The following is an 18,554-nucleotide window of genomic DNA, read 5'->3' as shown; positions in this document are numbered from 1 at the left end:
GTTGAATCGATATTAATAAAAAGTAATTAGATAAAATCCAAATTAAAAGTTATAAATGAGAGCTAAATTTGTTTCGAATAATGCATCTCAATTTGAATATTTAGTTCTTGATAAATTTTTTTAACTTGGTTTTAAATATTTTTATTCACATTAATTTTAGAACTTGACAATTTTTTTAATTTAACCTTTAAATTTAAATAACATTAAGGTGTGATGATGACGTCAATTATTTGATGATGTGGTTTAATTTTAAAGTTTCAAGTCATTATATCTTAATAAAATTCAAATTTAAGAGTAAAATTGAAAAAATCTACTAAATTTAAAGTCTAACGGAGAAAAAAAAAAAGCACCCAAAGAAATTGTGTGAGGGACTAAATAATAAAATATGATTTCAAACACAAGTCCAGGAAGAAGAGAAGAAAAAAAGCTCAATTATTTGCAGAAGAGCCCAGATATTAGAGGTGGCCTAATAACAAACCCAAATCCAGCAAAAGATATTTTGGGCACTTTTATCATCCGGAAAAGAGAAGGCTGAAGCTGTCTTTGACACAAGTTTTTGAAGATGAAGAACCCGTGGTTCAGGTGAAAACAAAACAAATTATAGCAAAAATAGAATAAAAATAAATAAAATGGAATGATGGATTTGATGGTTTGCCTGCTAACATACGTTTTTCTATTTAACTCTGCAAACTTTATGAAGATTTAATGGACACTCTGTTTCTGCAATACATAAGAATCAACAATGGGTTTTAGATTGAATCTCAAAGGTGTTTTCCCAGTTCCTTCTCATTTTCTTCCCAATTATTCACCTTCCAGGCTTCCTTCTTCTTCTTCTTCTTCAGGTGAGTTCAATGGATTTTCAAATCCACTCTATCCTTCTTGCTTTACTTAAAAGGAAAGTTAAGCTTTTAAATTTTCTGAGTTTGGTTAGATTGTCAGTTAATTGCTTAGTTGAATTTGTATTGCTGCATTCTTTTAATGTTAATTGAAGCTAAGATGAAAATGATGTCCCTGTAATTTAGCGAAGTTTTAGATTTTGTTAAAAATTGAATATCTTGCTTTTTAGATTTAAAAATTCGAATTCAATCATTGACAGCTTTAGTGTTTTCAATCAAATTTGGTTACTATATCAAAAGTGTTTACTGAGTTCATAATGAATTGCTTTTGAAGTTGGTATGATTGTAAGAGTGTTTTGAATGCAAATTTTAGCAGAAAATACTAACTGCATTAAGATTGAGCAAGGACTTTTAAATCGATTTAAGTAACTTTTTTAGTACAATACTAAATCTTAAACTTTATTCAAGAACAGGGATTCGCAACATGGTTTGGCCTAAAATTAACTTCGACTAAGAAGTTGGTTATTTTTCTATTTCGAGCTTTTACTATGCAGTCCATGCAATTGAATTCCAATTCTATCTCTGGCCTTATCTTATACCAAGTGCTTGTCTTTGGGTTGTTGTCAAATTTTCATTTCTTCCCTTGGTTTTTGTTCACTTCCATTTATTTTTCTTTAACACAGTTAGAGGGAAGGAGGCTTCTTTTAACTCAACCAGGCTGTCTTTAATATCTGATGAAGGTGTGTTTCTATCAAAAGATCCTCCAAAAGCATATGCTTCACCTGCAGCTCTGCAAACATTAGAAAATGGTTGCTCAGATATTGAAGAAAAGGTGTGTGGTTGAATATCAAATTATATCTACTGAACTGCACGCAACCCTTTATTGTATATTTCATAATTTTTCACTGTCAAGTATCTTGTATTATTGTGGATTTTTTTTTTCTCTTCCAGGTAAATATTGACAAGGGACCACAGTCACAGAATTGTTCCCATGTTATGGTTGGTAAATCGCATGAACCAATTAGAGGAAACAGATCTTCCTCGTGCGCAAGCCCACAGACATGCAAGGCATCACGTTATAACGTGCTTATGGATAATCTCCACGTTTTGGAGGAGACATTTGTTGATTCAGATGTGCTAAGATTGGAGAGCGAAATCCTAGTACAACTAGGAAGGCTTGGAGCTCTAAATTTATTCAATATCTTTCTGTCTCATAAACCTTCAAATATTTTCGACCTATCTGACGATGCTGCTAATAGTTTAGAGTGTATTATGAATGGTTTGGTGGATAGTGAAAAGGACAAGATAATTGTTAGCTCTAGAAAAAATAAACAACGAAGAAAAAGAAGAGAAAAAGCAGTAGAAGCTACTACAATTTCTACACAGTTGCCACCTACCAACACCCTACATGGACGTTATCAAAAGCCCAAACGTTCTTCTCCTAAAAGAATGTCAGACTCTAGAAAGGGAAGATCGGCAGTTGCTAGGAATGAAGTAGAAATGTCAAAGGGTGTTAAGGTTGTCTTACAAGTTTAGTATATGGAATGCATATTCTTTTGTTACACACATCTTAAGGCAACCTCTGACCTCTCTATGCTTTTTCCAAGCAGGTGGTTGCAAACTTGGAGAGGATTAGAGCAACTTTGGAAGAGGAAACCGGGAGAATTGTCAGCTTGAGTTGCTGGGCAGAAGCAGCCAAACTTACTGAGAAGGTGCTGCAACAGCATTTGCATTATGGTTGGTACTGCAGGGATGAGTTAATAAGGAGTACACGCTCCTTAGTCCTCTACTTTGCAAGGAACTATAGGGGTTTGGGAATAGCCCACGAAGACTTAATCCAGGTTAGTCAGGCCTTTTTGATATGCTTGGTTGTCTACATGCTACACTTGTTTTAATCATTTCCAATCAAGTTATTATTCTACATAAAGTAATTTTCTGAGCAGATCTTGCCTGATTAACAATGCGGCTGCCTAGTTTTTTCTTTGTCTATGTTTACACTTTTGATGTTTTGGAATCTAATCAACAGTATGAATAGATTAGGATGAATCTTCTTATGGGAAGTATCATCTAGGCTAAACCACTAAAAATGCCCTTGGACTAGTTTACTTTTTTTAATAATCCCCTATACTTTTACTGAACCCAAATAAGCCCTACGTTTTAATTTGTACTTAATTTAGCTTATATTTTAAATGAAATGTTAATTATGTTAAGAGCATTTAGGCATAAATTAAAGGTTAAGGACTTATTTATATACAAGTTAAAGATTAAGGGCTAATTTCGGTATATATTAAATTTCAAGGGCTTATTTCAGTGTTCATCTAAATAAAGTAGTAAAGTTCAAGGGTCTACTTAATATTTTAGCTTATTAGCGATCATGTTAGAAAGGGTGGGTTGGTTTCTTAAATACTACAACAATTCTGATTATATAATAGCCTTGATGTGCTTTTCCAACTAGGTTCTCTCTTTAATTATATTGATAAGTAGTCATGAATTAGCATAACCAATCAGAAGAAAGCAAAATTTCCTTATGGAATCTGCCTAGTAAATTGTTAATTGTAATGTTTCAATATTTGTGTAGGCAGCACTATCTTATTGTATGGGACCTTTGACATATCATATAAGTGCAAAGATAGAAAGGGAATGATGTTAGTTTAGCTTTCTTACAAAGAAAATTTCAACTTAATTTATAGTATATTTTATCTGAACCAAATCTAATGGATTAACATGTTTCCTAAAAGGTCAGACATGTTTGTTTTACACGTTTCCTATTATCTTAACTTTAATCCTTCAGACATGGAAAGGCGCGAATGGAATTCTTACAGGCATGTTCTCCCTTGCAGCTATCTATTTTATGGATGTCACGTAGACCCTTATTTTTGCAGGCTTGCTAACATAATCAAATGTTTATTTACTTTTTCAAATTTTTGTACAAATCATAAAAGTTAAAACAGTGAGATTGTAAGAAATCATGGCATGATTAGGGAGGGACATATTTTCCTTCATGTCTTCTCTATTTCCTTTGGTTTCCAAATCCTGCCTTACTAAACGTTCAAGTTTTTTTTGTTGTGTTTAACAGGCGGGAAGTATAGGAGTCCTCCAAGGTGCAGAAAGGTTTGACCACACAAGGGGATACAAATTTTCTACCTATATACAGTACTGGATAAGGAAATCAATTTCGAGAATGGTGGCACGGCATGCTAGAGGGATTCAAGTTCCTGTATGTAGCTTTCTCTATATTATTTCTCCATGCAAATATCTTGGTAATAAGAGCTGGAGCTTGACCAATGTGTTATTCTCCTGTCCTTTCTTTCTTTCTAGTGCACGTTAAGCAGGGCGATAGTACAGATACAGAAAGCTAGGAAGGCCCTTAGCAAAAGCCATGGGAAATACCCAGAAGAGGACGAAATTGCCAAGATTACGGGTCTTTCTTTGTCCAAAATCAGGTCGGCTAATAAATGCTTCAGAGTTGTGGGTTCAATTGACCAGAAAATTGGAGATTATATCAATGCAAAATATTTGGTATGTCATTATTTCTTTCCGTTCGCTGCCTTCTTTTCCTCTTCTGCATTATAAGAAAAAGGCATTAAAATTTCATCAGTTTTATTATAGAAGAGTTTCTGTCATTGATATCCCCCAAGCCCCTTGTTTTACATCGGTCGGATCTCAACTGCAAACTGGCTAGATAATGGCAAGAATTGCGAATGACAATGGTGGAAGTCGCAGCATCTGTTAATATGAAAAAAAAGGGCATTTGAAGCTTATCTTTAGGATTGCTTTCTTCTTTTTGTTGAATGCAAGGTTTATATTGCGTCAACGATGCTACCAAAGAACCCAACTTATTTAGGTTAAATATCTTAGTTCACTTAACCCTATATTATAACCTTACATGTCAGTATTTTCGGAATAATTTTATAATATGGTGGATTATTTGTGGAAAACATAAGGGCTTTCAGTGTTACTATGGAAGTCGTTTTGATATCGTTGAAGCAAATATGCGTTGATACATTCTATGAATTGAATGAAGTGGGGCAAGAATATCTTCTTCTTCTTTTTTTCCTTTCTCCCCTGCATTATCTTGAAGCTTTAGATGATGATGGGTTCAGAGTACTTTTCATTTTATTGCTTTCTATTATCTGCATGTGCATTCTTTTTTTTCATGCAAACTTGATATGGCATCAATGAAGATGCTTTGATTGACAACACGTGTGGGTATATGATGATGCAGGAATTTATTCCAGATGCATCAATATGTAGCCCGGAGAAAACTGTGATGAGGCAGCACATGAAGGAAGATATCAATGATCTTTTGAATGGTCTGGAAAAAAGAGAGAGGCAAGTGATGGTTCTACGCTATGGACTCACGGGTTCTCCCCCGAAGTCACTCGAGGAGATTGGGAGGCTTTTTTGTGTGAGCAAAGAGTGGATAAGAAGGATAGAGATGAAAGCAATGGCGAAATTGAGGGATAAAGAAACCTGCAGAAATTTAAGCCACTATTTGGACTCTTAGTTCCAATTATGGTTCGAGATAACTCCACTATTGGCTGTTTTTCAGAGGTGTTTCGAGCCTGAGAACACAATTAACTTCCATTCTCCCAACACTATGACAGATGATTTTGCTCGGGAAATGAATCGCTCTCTCGAAGAGGTTGGCAAAGGCAGAATAAAATCAAACATGGTGCTTTGTTTAAGGCAAGCTTGGTAAATTATCTTTGGAAGCCTTTAATGGCCATTTTGTATCCTCTGAAACTCTGCAAAGTTTCCATTGTAAATGTTCGTTTCATCTTCTCTTGGATGAAAGAAAGCTTTAGTATTATTGTAATATCATTACAAATCTCTTGTATGTGAAGTTGAAGATTGGGTCAATTTTACCACTTGGATATTGCCTTTGTAAGTTGCAACTCTGCCATATCTAAGCCAAGCATAAAGATCGAACATTCTGTCTGTTTTATGAATTGCACCTCTTAAATGCAGTGCATCTCACCCACACTTGTAGGTAAGAAAACATTTGTAACTATAAATCTAGACAAACAATAATAATAAAACTGTTCAAGTTCCTACGATCTTGAAAGCGAAGAATTAATGAATATTTATTGAGATTATTCTTCCTCTTCATGATTTTGTACCTTTTTTCTTTCAAATTATATCCCATAATTTCGGACAATTTACGAAAACATGATATAAACACAATATGACATCTGTTCAACGTGACTGCTAATGTTTGGGAGACTAAACTGAAATGCAAATTTTATTAGGGATTAAAACAAATTTTACCATTTTTAGCAAAAGATAACTGATATACTCTTAGTTTTGAGGCAATCAATAGGGTTGAGGTAACTGTACCTGACTATAAGGGTCTATTTCATAAAAACTGAAACAAACATGCATTTGAGAAAAATTATTATTTTTTATTATTTAATTGAGTTTACTTTATATTTATTAAATTTATATTTTACATTGTTTTTACATAAATTGCAATTATTTATTGATAATTAAATATATCAAATTAAATATATAATAGAACTCAATTATTAAACTAAAATATTAACAATCATAAACCTAAAACAACCAAAAGCGATAGATGATTCCTAATTGTGTTATTAAAAAAGTAAAAAACAAAGATTGAATAGTAATAAATTAGCTTCTAAACCACAATTAAACTACAAAATAATAATATTATCCAAGTACATAATTAGTAGCACACCACATAATAACTACAATATTGTCCAAGTGCATAACTAGCATTACACCACATAATTAGTACTACACCACATTAAAGCATCAACATCTTTAACCTTGAGAAAAATTTTAAAGCCAAAATTTTCTATGTTTCGTACTTTTAGCTAAGAAAACTTTGGTCTCGTATTCACGACCCACAAGATAATCACACATTACAAAGAAAGTCGTCATCAAATCCTTCCACTTCCATCGACATCACTTCTTTATAAAGATGTGGTATTTTATCTGCAGTAAATTGTTCCAATGCATTAGCAATCGTATCAAGTTGTTCACCCACAAATGTAGTTTGTTCATCAACAACACTTTCTTAAGCATTCTTTCTTTTACGTTTAGATGTGCTAGATGAAAATACTTTTACTCTTACCTCCTCAACCTCCACATTGTCTTAGTCTACAGCCACTGAATCTTGGTTACCATTATCCAATTTTATGTCAGCAAATGTTCCAGAAAAACTCCCTGTTGCAATATATTTGCCAACAACCAAAGCCATTTCATCATAACGATCAATGCTTTTGTTCAAAAATGATTCATACTTCTTTTATGTTTGTTGGATATTATACACAATTAGAATAAGTAAAAAACAACTTAAATATATTTAACATATACATACATATATTACCATCACTATTGCATCATATGTCGCTCTACCACATGTGATCATTTTCATGTTTTCATCCCATCTAAAATCACTTTCGGCCTGAATTATCCATATAATTTGCCATTGGTTTTTTACAGTCCTCAGATGATTTTCGGCATGCTTAGCATCACATTAAACTTGGAATCTTTCAAAAATAGCTGCAATAACTCGATTAATAGAAATTTTTTTGAAAATATTAAAAGGCTTATTTCATTTCTAGGCGTCCTCTACTAAAATTTCGAGAAAATGATGTTCCATCGATTTTGTCCACCTGAATTGTTTGATTGTCCTTTCTTTGTTCCTAAACCCTAAACCCTTACCCATTCCACATTAATAATTGTCATTGTCAATAATTTCAATATCCAACAAGTTTAAAACATAATAATTTCAATATCCAACAATAATTTCAATATCAATATCCAATCAGTATTAAAAAAATAATAATTTTAATACTAAAACATACATAACATAGAAACATTAATCCTGAACCTTAAACCTACCTAATGTTTCTAGCCATATAATTAGTCCACATAGTTTGTGCAATTTCCTCTCATTTAGCAGACCACTGTTTTGCTTATTCTCTTTCCTCTTACTCTGTAAGACTTGGTATTATCAAATCAGACTCAGGTTCCTTATATAATCATTTATTAAGTAAATCATTAGGGCCAACTCCCATTATATGATTATGAATGATACAAGAAGCCAAAACTATATATACTTGAGTTTAAAAATTCCAAAATGGTTCAGCATCTAACACACGAAATCATTTCTTCAAAATCCCCAAACACGTTCAACAGTAAATCATAATGATGAATGACAAAGATCAAAGAGTTCTTTTACATTTTTTGGCCCATGATCACTGAACTCTTCTAAATGATATCAACCATCACGATATGGGGTAATATATCCATTTCGGATGTCATATCTAGTATCAGCAAGATAAGATTTACCTATAATTTTACCAAACATAATTATTACTAATAAATTATGAGTTTACTTGAACTATTTGATATTTAATGTTAATTTTTAGCTTTTGGAATTCTTAATCCTCTTGGGCATGAAAATGCATCACTTAAAATACGATAATCATGTGCACTACCTTTTCAACCAGCTAGAACAAAAGAAAATTTCAAATCAAATGTAATGACAACTAATACATTTTGTGTCCTCCCCCTTTACGACTATGAAATCTTCCTTAAATGCTAAGTGGAACAGATGCACGAACATAAGTTCCATCTAATGCTCCAATACAATCTTTAAAATAAGGATAAAACCTTGGATTGTTTCTAATTTCACTAGAAGTTGACTCATCAAGTAATCTAATAACTAATTTATACAATTTCAAAATAGCTCTCAATACAACCCTAAAGTAACGATGAATTGTCTCAATTGATCTATAATATCTTGATCTAATAATTTGAAACCTTACATTATGACCAATTATATATAAAAATATAAATACTTGCTCCCTAATATTCATCGATTTAGTTTATTGTAATAAATTGTTCCTACTAAGAATGTCACACAAACTGAAAGAAGGCAATATATCTCATCCTTATCACATCAATACAATGTTGGTCACATCTATATAAAATACTATTAATATAATTTTCTCTTTCATAATCTTGATTCACACAAGGGTGAGAAGTGATTTCTTTCCTAGTTTTTAATTTTTTTTTATCAAAAGAGCCCCAAAAGCTAAAACCAAAACCACGACCCTAACAATTGCATTATGATCTTGATTACGATCTATCTACATAAAATAATGCAACACAAATATTTAATCATTACAACAAAAATAATTTCAAATTGTGTTTGAGCTCAAGAACTAGCGAAGCCAACATCAACAATAAATAATACAAATCAAGTAGATTTTTAAGCTCTGAACAAGTTAAAACTTCAAAAAAAACCTGAACAAAAGCTCTAACCACTGCTCCAAGAAAGTCTTGGTAATACAATTTACTTAATTTAAGAATAAAAAATATCATTGTATGAAACAAAAGGATCCATTAAAGTAGTAGCATCAATCAAAGATAAACAAATACCTCCAATTCTTGTTTGCGTCGCTCCTCTTTTCTTGCTTCTGATCTACAGCTTCTTTGTACCTCAAAAATAACAGCGGCTCCTGCAACCTAAAGTAGGACAGAGAATAAGGATCATTCAATCTCAGTTACAATATGATAAGTCTTGGTGCAATAAGCTATGTAAAAATTAAAGTGAGAAAACTATGTATCAATAAAATATGCTTCACCCTTGAGCTAAGTATGAGAGTAAAATTCATTAACAAAAAATGAAGATGATAATATATATATTCTGATGTTTCCATTCATACTAAAAGCTCTATTAGCATCTCTCAGAGATTTTTTAACTTTAAAAGCAATTTCCTTAAAAGCTTGTTTGTAAAAGCAACCTAGCATTCATACGCCCTTTTTTATATGCTCAATCAAGTTATGGTCCTATCTCAAACCATGTGTTCTCATTAAGAGTAAAGAGAGTAATATTTCCTAAAATAGTTTAATGATAGTAAAGGAAAAGTCATTGAAACTGTTTATGGTTCCTAGGTCAATTTGAAGAAAATACATACTTTTGTTATCACACTGCACCATGAAACACTTGGAAATAGATTTCCATCTTCAATTTTCATAACGTCGTAGCAAGTAAATTAATGAAGCTGAAAACTCAGACCACACATAATTAGGGTTCATGTAACAAACCAACCACCCTTTTCAAATTTTTCATTGATTTGTTACATCAGAACATTAAGCAAATAGAACATGAAGTCCCTTCAACATGAAAAGATGCAAAGAAAGTAAAAGCTTCTCCTATTTGGACTAAGCTTGACTATGGCTACTACATTAACCAATGCATCCACCACTCTATTTCTCAACTTATGTTTTAGTTCAGTCTCTTTTTCTTGTGGCTAATAATATTTAAATTGAAATATTATTTTTAGGACGACAACAAATATTATTTATTTAGTTAAAGGGTAAAAAGGCTTAAATGTTAGAATAAATAAGTAAAAGGAAAATTGAAAAAAAATAACACTACAAAAATAACAACTTTGAGTCATATAGAATATTTTTCTTAAGTTTTATATGTCTCCAAAATATAACAAAGCCTTCAACACTCCAATCAAAACAGTGAAAATGACTAATAATTTTTTATATATATAGATATTCAATAGGTGTATCTTTTCATGAGATACCCTTTTAGGGATATATTTTTAATGAGATACCATTTCATAGAATTGTGTTGTTTTACGAGACAACCTTACGTAAAATTATATCTTTATAAAATAACTTTACGTATAAAAGTTACGTCTTTATAACACAACTATTTGATCAATAATTATAATTTATTAGACTTTTTTCATAATAAAATATTATTACTATCAACATTATAAACTACTAACATTAAATTGATAATTTTAATTTTTTATGGAGGGTTTAAGAGTAAGTTTTCCATTTAACGAGAGGGCTAAGACTCTTACACAATGTTTTTTAAACTAGATTGGTGGGCAAATTGATCAGGCCACCGATTCACCAATCCAACCAGTTTGATTAAAAAATTAAAAAACCCAGTTTGATCGATTAGTCCTCGACTAATTAAGCAAATCGTTAATTAATGTACAAGAACTAAATTGTAAGTTAATGTCAAATATTTATGAGGCTAGTAAGTTACATAATATTTACGAAGTTAGTATAAGTTTAATTAAAGCTTGGTCATTTAATTATGTCAATCAAATAGTTAATTAATGTACAAGAACTAAATTGTAAAAGTTTATCACTATAGATTTTTAATTATTTGAACGACTAATTAAGCAATTGGATCACTGTAAAATGGCCAAACAGTAGCAGCATTAGTTGGAATCCATTAATTTTTATTGCTTACACTTAAGGTTAAGTAATTAAGGTTAATTAAGTTAATCTTAATTAATTAATTAATTAATTAACTAGTGAAATTAAAAGAAAAAAATGAAACATTTAGTTCATCTTCTTCAAGCTCGCATATAAAGGAGAAAAAATAGGGTTTTGGAAGCTTTAGCATTTGGTCCCTCATTTGGTATGATTTATAACATTTTCTTGTAATTTTTATATTTTTGAGGTTTAAGGAGCTTGATTTAGCTAACCCGTGTACCAATTTGTCAAATTTTTAAAGTTTCCAAAAGTTTTAATTGTTGAATGTTTAATTAAATTGGTGTTAAATTGTTAGAATTGAAGATATGAAAAATGACTAGTTTGTAAAGTTTAATTGCTAGTTTTTGAACATAGGGAGTAAAGTGCATGAATTTCAAAATTAATGTTATATTTCTATAATTTTAGGTAATAGAGGGTTATAAGAGGATGTAATTAAGATTGGTTTCGAAATCGAAGCTCAAATTTGAAAGTTATGGCAATTTCAATTTTAGGGACTAAATTGAATAAAATGAAAATTTGTCGGGAACATTAAAAAATGAAATTAAATTGAACATATGCATATAATAGGATAATATAAGATATTTGGAATTGATAAATTGAAATGAATTGTCGTATAGATCGGGATTTGAATCAATTAAAGGATAATCAAGAAAAAGGTAAAATTACAAATTAGTCCTCGACGTCTTGTTTGTTGTTGTTTTTGCTAGGTAAGTTTATATGTAACTTACTATGTTATTTATGTTATTAAGTATAGACGATGTACTAAGTGGATGTGAAATTGTTATATGATTGAATGACATGTATATGATGATGTACAAGACTTGAAATAATACGAAAACGATAATGGTGCTCGTGAACTTACTAAACAATTAGGATATGAATGACATGTCATTTGGGTCCAAACGAAAAAAGGAAACAGGTGTTTGATCAGGGATTAATATGATGGCTTGAGATCTAGCATATTTTGCGGATTCTCTGAAGCTCATGTGAGTAGCATTGAACTAAACTTGCATGAGCAACCCTGGTTTGAAGCTTATGTGAGCAGCCTAAATATGTCAGCTCTTATGAGCAAATTAGTCTCGTGTATTTGAGTTCAATTTGCTATAGTTCTCTGGGCAAAAACAGAAATGAAAACGTATTAAATGGAAACGAAATGGTTGAAATGAACATAAGCGAATGGAATGGATTCTTATGAATATGAATTGAGCATTATTGTTTGGCTATGCATATGAACTAATTTATATGTTGTTGTTGTTAAATTGCACATGTTAGTGAATGGATGTCATGTATTATACCATTGAGTTCAATTGTTTGAATTGATATAAATGTCAAGGTAAGCTAAGTAAATCTCATATGAACTTAGTAAAAATTCGTTATACTTACTTGTTACTTTTCCTTTTCCCTATAGATTGTCAATTTTTGGAACCTTTCGATCAGACCAACTTGAAGACCACACTATCCTACCATAGACTGGTAGATTTTTTATCGTTTTAGCTCGATTATGTGACATGTTCATAGGTTTTAATATATGTGTTTACTTTGAATGATAGTTTTAGTTTGAATCCTCTATAATGTTTGGTTTCTAATAAGGTAAATGCTTACTTGTATTTTATTGTTTGGTAACGTGTAAGGTATGTGAATGGTATTCAAAATGGTATGTTTAAGTAGGAATGATATAGGTAAAATGATGATACTGAATGGCTAATGGTATGGTTGATAAGTTGAATTTGAATAAGTTGGTATGTTTTTATGTTCCGATGGAAGCTATCTTGAAATGGTTGATTGGGTAATAGATTAATGCATTGTTATAGTATGTTCTTATATGTTTTTATGCAGGAAATGTTAGATTTGTAAAATAAATCTAAAAATAAAACTGAATAAACCAGGATCTATCATGTCAAATCATCAAGAATAAATCAAGAACAAAACTAGATGCGAAAGCGTACCTGAATCCATGAATTCCTTGAAGTTTTACCAAATCTTGGGGATTTGATATTCCAAATTAGCACACAAGAAATTAAGAGAATATTTGCTCTCTCTTTCCTAATGATGGGATATTAGAAAAGATATATTGTGTATAATTTGGGGAGCATAACCCTAATATTTATAACCTTGGCATATTAGTTCTAATCAAATTCTAATTAGCCCATCATTAATCGTAATTTTATTAGAATTTAATTACTAAAGTATCTATACATATTTGACCCATATTTTATTTAATAATTAAAGCCCAATAAAACTTTAACCAAATTAGATCACTTTTAATTTGGGTTAACCTATCATAATAATAAATAATAACATGTAATTACCCTTATTATATATATGATGTCCATATTTTCCAACAATCTCCCACTTGGACCACATATATATACTAATTACTCTATAATTACATGTCATTATATAACCTTATGAGCTCAAAATTTTACTATCATATCCAAAAGGTATTCCAAACAATCTCGTCCATTAATTATGTTAACATAAAACCAATGCGACTTTCGTTACATATATCGTAACTAAATCCATCCATGATCACGTATATTAACACAACCAAATGACATAGATCAAGTATGGATGTGTAGCATATAAATTACATGCAATATGATCTAAACATGTCTATTTCCAACTGGTCATATTTAAACTTAAGTGAGGTTAGTACCAAAATAATAAACATAATGAATAAACTGAATACTTTATTTCTGATTAGAAAATAACCAAATACATAAATGTCTGAAAACAAACATAAAACAAATAAAATATAAACTCCCACTAAATAATGATATCATTAAACAATGTAACACCCATATGAGCAATGTGCTCATGAAAGACCTTGGGTGGTAAACCTTTTATGAGCAGATCCGCTATCATGAAGTTTGTCTCAATGTGCTCTATGGATATTTGACCATTTTGCACTCTTTCTTTCACAACTAGGAACTTTATGTCAATATGCTTTGACTTAGATGAACTCCTGTTGTTATTGGAATACAGTACTGCTGACTTATTGTCACAAAATAATTTGAGTGGTCTTTCTACATTCTCTAAAATGCTCAGCCCTGTGACAAAGTTCCGTAACCATATTCCATGGTTTGATCCCTCATAGCATGCCACAAACTCTGCTGCTATAGTGGACGAAGCTACAAGTGTCTGTTTGAAATTTTTCCAAGATATAGCTCCTCAGCTAACAGGTAAATATAACCTGATGTAGATTTCCTACTATCTTGGCATCCAGCGAAATCAGAATCAGAATACCCTATGACCTCCAAAAGATCTGATCTCTTATAAGTAAGCATGTAATCTTTTGTTCTCTGAAGATATCTCATAACCCTTTTAGCTGTTATCCAATGGTCTATACCAAAGTTGCTTAAATATCTGTCTAACATCCCAACAATGTATGCAATGTCCGGACGCGTACAAACTTGAGCATACATTAAACTCCCAACAGCTGATGCATAGGGAATCTTTTGCATTTCCTGAATTTCAAGGTTACTTTTATGGCATTGAGTAAGACTAAATTTGTCTCATTTAGTGACAGGGGCATCACCTGGGCTACAACTCTGCATGCCAAATGTTTTGAGTACTTTATCGATATATCATTTTGTGATAATCCAAGAATACCTCAAGATCGATCTCGATGTATCTGAATTCTTAAAACAAAAGAGGTGTCCCCAAGATCTTTCATCTCAAAATGTTTAGATAAAAATCTCTTGGTTTCGTGCAATAAGCCTATATCATTAGCGGCAAGCAAAATGTCATCAACATATAGAACCAGAAATATGTACTTACTCCCATTGAATTTATGATACACACAATCATCAACAATATTCATATCAAAATCGAACAAAAAAATTATTTGATAAAACTTGTGGTACCATTGACGAGAATCTTGTTTGAGTCCATAGATAGATTTTGTCAATTTGCAAACCATATTCTTTGAGTCTTCCGACTCAAAATTTTCTGGTCGCACCATATAAATTGTTTCTTCAATATCACCATTAAGAAACACAGTCTTAACATCCATCTGATGTAACTCAAGATCAAAATAAGCAACAAGTTCCATGATTATCCTGAAGGAGTCTTTCGATGAAACTGGAGCCTCTGTAAAATCAATACCTTCTTTTTGAGCATATCCTTTAGCTACAAGACACGTTTTATACCTTTCCATATTACCATTTGCATCCCTCTTGATTTTAAATATCTATTTACAACCAATTGGTTTTGCACCTTCAAGTAATAGGACAAGTTTCTAAACTTTATTGCCTTGCATAGATTTATACTCATCTTTCATGACATCAATCCACTTTTGAGAATTAAAAATTTTTATGGCTTGATGAAAGTTGATTGGATCATCTTCCATCATTCCATTATCATCCTCATGTTCTTGAAGAAATACAATATAATCATTGGATCATCTTCCATCATTCCATTACTTTTGAGGTTGTTGAGTTTGTTCTTTTGGAACAATTACCTCATTTTGAATTGGGAGTTGTTCAACATTGTATTGTAGAGGTTCTAGATTCACTTCTTAATCAATAATAGGTATAAGAACTTGAACATCATCAAAAGTGATAGTAGAAATTGAGTTAGAATCCAATTTATCCTCAAAAGTAATGTCTCTAACCTTATTTCTCCCCCAAACTCAACATCCTCAAAAAATGTTGCAGTTCCTGTCTCAAAAACATTTCTTATTATGGGATCATAAAATTTATAGCCCCTAGATCACTTAGAATAACCAATAAAGTAGCTACTTACTGTTTTGGAGTCCAATTTCTTTTCATATGGCCTATAAGGCCTTGCCTCAGTTGGACATCCCCAAATGTGAAAGTGCTTTAGACTAGGCTTTTGACCTGTCCAAAGTTCATAAGGTGTTTTTGCAAATGTTTTATTGGGTACTCTATTTAAAATTTAAGCTGTTGCCTTTAATGCTTCTCCCCAAAGGAACTCAGGTAATGTAGAATGAGCAATCATACTCCTTACCATATCCTTAAGAGTTATGTTTCGTCTTTCAGCTACACCATTCATACTAGGTGATCCTGGCATGGTGTACTGTGGAACGATACCGCATTCCTCTAGAAATTTCGCAAATGGTCCTGGACATTGTTCACCTAAGCCATCATATCTACCGTAGTACTCACCACCACGATTAGATCTGACGTTTTTAATCATTTTGTTGAATTGATTCTCAACTGTAGCTTTATAATCTTTGAATATGTCTAAAGACTGAGATTTCTCATGAATGAGATATAGGTACCTATAACGTGAGTAATCGTCTATGAATGTTATGAAATATTGTTGACCATTCCAATATGCTATAGGGAATGGCCCACAAATATCTGTATGAATTAATTCTAAGACGTCTGAAGATCTGTTGGCACCCAATCTTTTAGTTTTGGTCTATTTTCCCTTAATGCAATCGACACAGACATCAAAGTCTGTGAAGTCAAGGGACTCTAAAATACCATCAAACACGAGGTGTTCAACTCTAACTTTTGAGATATGACCTAAGCGCCTATGCCATAATGATGCTGAATTTTCCTTATTTAATTTGTGTTTAATACCACGTGATTCCATTTACAAGTTTTCATTATAATATGCAACTGTTTCTAGCAAATAAAGGTTGTCATAAGTATTTAAATAACCAATTCCAATAACATTTGAATTTAAATACAAATTAATTTGATTGATTCCGAGTGAACAATAATATCCAAATTTGTCCAACGAATAAACATAAACTAAATTCTGTCTAAATGAAGGTACAATAAAAGTGTCTTTTAAATCCAAATAAAAACCAGTTCCTCAACAACCTAAAATGCCCAATCGCTTCCACTTCTACCGATTTTTCATCGCCCATAAAGATGTGTCTTTCACCATCACTTGGCTTTCAGTAACTCAAGCAACCCTGCATAGAAACACTTATGTGAGTAGTAGCACCGGAATCTATCCACCAAGTGTTTCTAGGTACTGAAGCTAAATTAATCTTAAAACAGACCAAATTAAGAATTATACCTTTCTTTGCACACCAAGCATGATATTTGGTACAATCTTTCTTTACGTGTCCAGACTTGTTAAAAAAAAAACAACTCTCTGTAGCTTGTTGTTGTTTCTTTTGAGCTAGACCCTTAGCAGCTTCATTCTGATATTTTCTTTTATTGCCCTTGTTTTTAGAGGCATTGGCCAAATGAGCACTTTCAGACTTGTCACGCTTCAACCTTTCTTCCTCTTGCACACAATGAAAAATGAGCTCATTTAGGGTCCATTTCTCCTTTTGACAGTTATAACTAATTTTAAATTGATTAAAATGTGCAGAAAGTGATACCAAAACCATAAGAACAAGCAATTCCTCAGAAAGTTTTATCTTAAGTGCCTTAAGTCTTGAAGCAATATGGAACATCTCCATAATGTACTCCCTTACGTTTCCTTGACCTTTATACTTCATAAACATCAAAGAAGTAAGAAGTGATGTCATCTCAACCTTATCGTTTTTAGCAAAACGTTTTTCAATTTCATCAAAGAAACCCTTAACCTGAGTAATCTCTTCAGATTCTGTGCCCCTAAAGGCTTCTGGAATGTTGTGTTTCATGATCATTAGACTCATGCGATTTAAACGATCCCACCTCTCAAAATCCCTCTTAACATCAGGGGTGCTTTTCCGCAGTGAGATGTGCAGGTTGTTCTTCCCTTAGTGCAAGGTCTATGTCCATACAACCAAGCACTAGAAGTAAGTGCCTTTTTCCATTCCTTAAAATTAGTCCCATTAAGCATGGGTATAAAATTTATATTAGTAGATATTGTGGCAGCAGAAGATGAATTAGTTGAATATAGAACAAAAACAAGCTTAAATTGATATTCATAAGTAAACAATAAATTCAAGAAAATGGCTAATCTCATATCAAGAATCCAAACACAACATTAATATCAAGTCTTTGGACAGTAACATTAACAGTAAGTGGTACTCTTGTTGTAGCAATCAAACATTGACAATAAATTATGTCAAACAATGAATTAATCTTTGGACTAATTTCTTGCTCACATAAAATACCTTATAATTGTCAAACATTTATCACCACAGATGTCGTTGAAATTCTACCAAATATTAACTTACCTTTGGGTCAATTAATAAACGCGTGAATCACAAAACATATAATCATATTAATATTTCAAATAAACTAATCTACACAAAAGAGGTCACTTTGGCGACATTTTGTTTTAATTAATTTATTTAAAATATTAGATATCCTTAATTAAAAGCCAAAATTTGAACTTATTTGTTTCAAAATATTTACCTTAATTTCATCTTTCAATCAAATTAAAAGATAATTATATATATTTATATAAATTTCCAAAACAACATGCATTTATTATATATGTATATAATCAATATATATATGAATCAAGTTATGCCTATTTATCGTTAACTTTCTTTTAATCCATCGA

General features: G+C 31.6%; 1 protein-coding gene across 2 annotated transcripts; it reads left to right on the top strand.

The window, feature by feature from the left end:
- Positions 1-368: 368 nt before the first annotated feature.
- On the top strand, positions 369-5,788 carry LOC108484224 (RNA polymerase sigma factor sigC-like). 2 transcript variants are annotated; one of them, XM_017787935.2, is made up of 8 exons: positions 369-582; positions 701-842; positions 1,520-1,668; positions 1,788-2,354; positions 2,447-2,677; positions 3,913-4,053; positions 4,155-4,355; positions 5,062-5,788. In XM_017787935.2, the coding sequence occupies exons 2-8, from the start codon at positions 743-745 to the stop codon at positions 5,341-5,343; spliced, it is 1,671 nt and encodes a 556-aa protein (XP_017643424.1). In that variant the 5' UTR covers positions 369-582; positions 701-742; the 3' UTR covers positions 5,344-5,788. The 2 variants fall into 2 exon arrangements, with proteins under 2 accessions (XP_017643424.1, XP_017643422.1); XM_017787933.2 differs by having other exon boundaries at positions 370-842.
- The last annotated feature ends 12,766 nt before the right edge of the window (positions 5,789-18,554 follow it).

This window comes from Gossypium arboreum, chromosome 6 (assembly GCF_025698485.1).
Source record: "Gossypium arboreum isolate Shixiya-1 chromosome 6, ASM2569848v2, whole genome shotgun sequence".
Classification (NCBI taxonomy): domain Eukaryota; kingdom Viridiplantae; phylum Streptophyta; class Magnoliopsida; order Malvales; family Malvaceae; genus Gossypium; species Gossypium arboreum.
The sequence above is the reverse complement of the archived record's forward strand: the minus strand, read 5'-3'. Positions and strand labels throughout refer to the sequence as shown.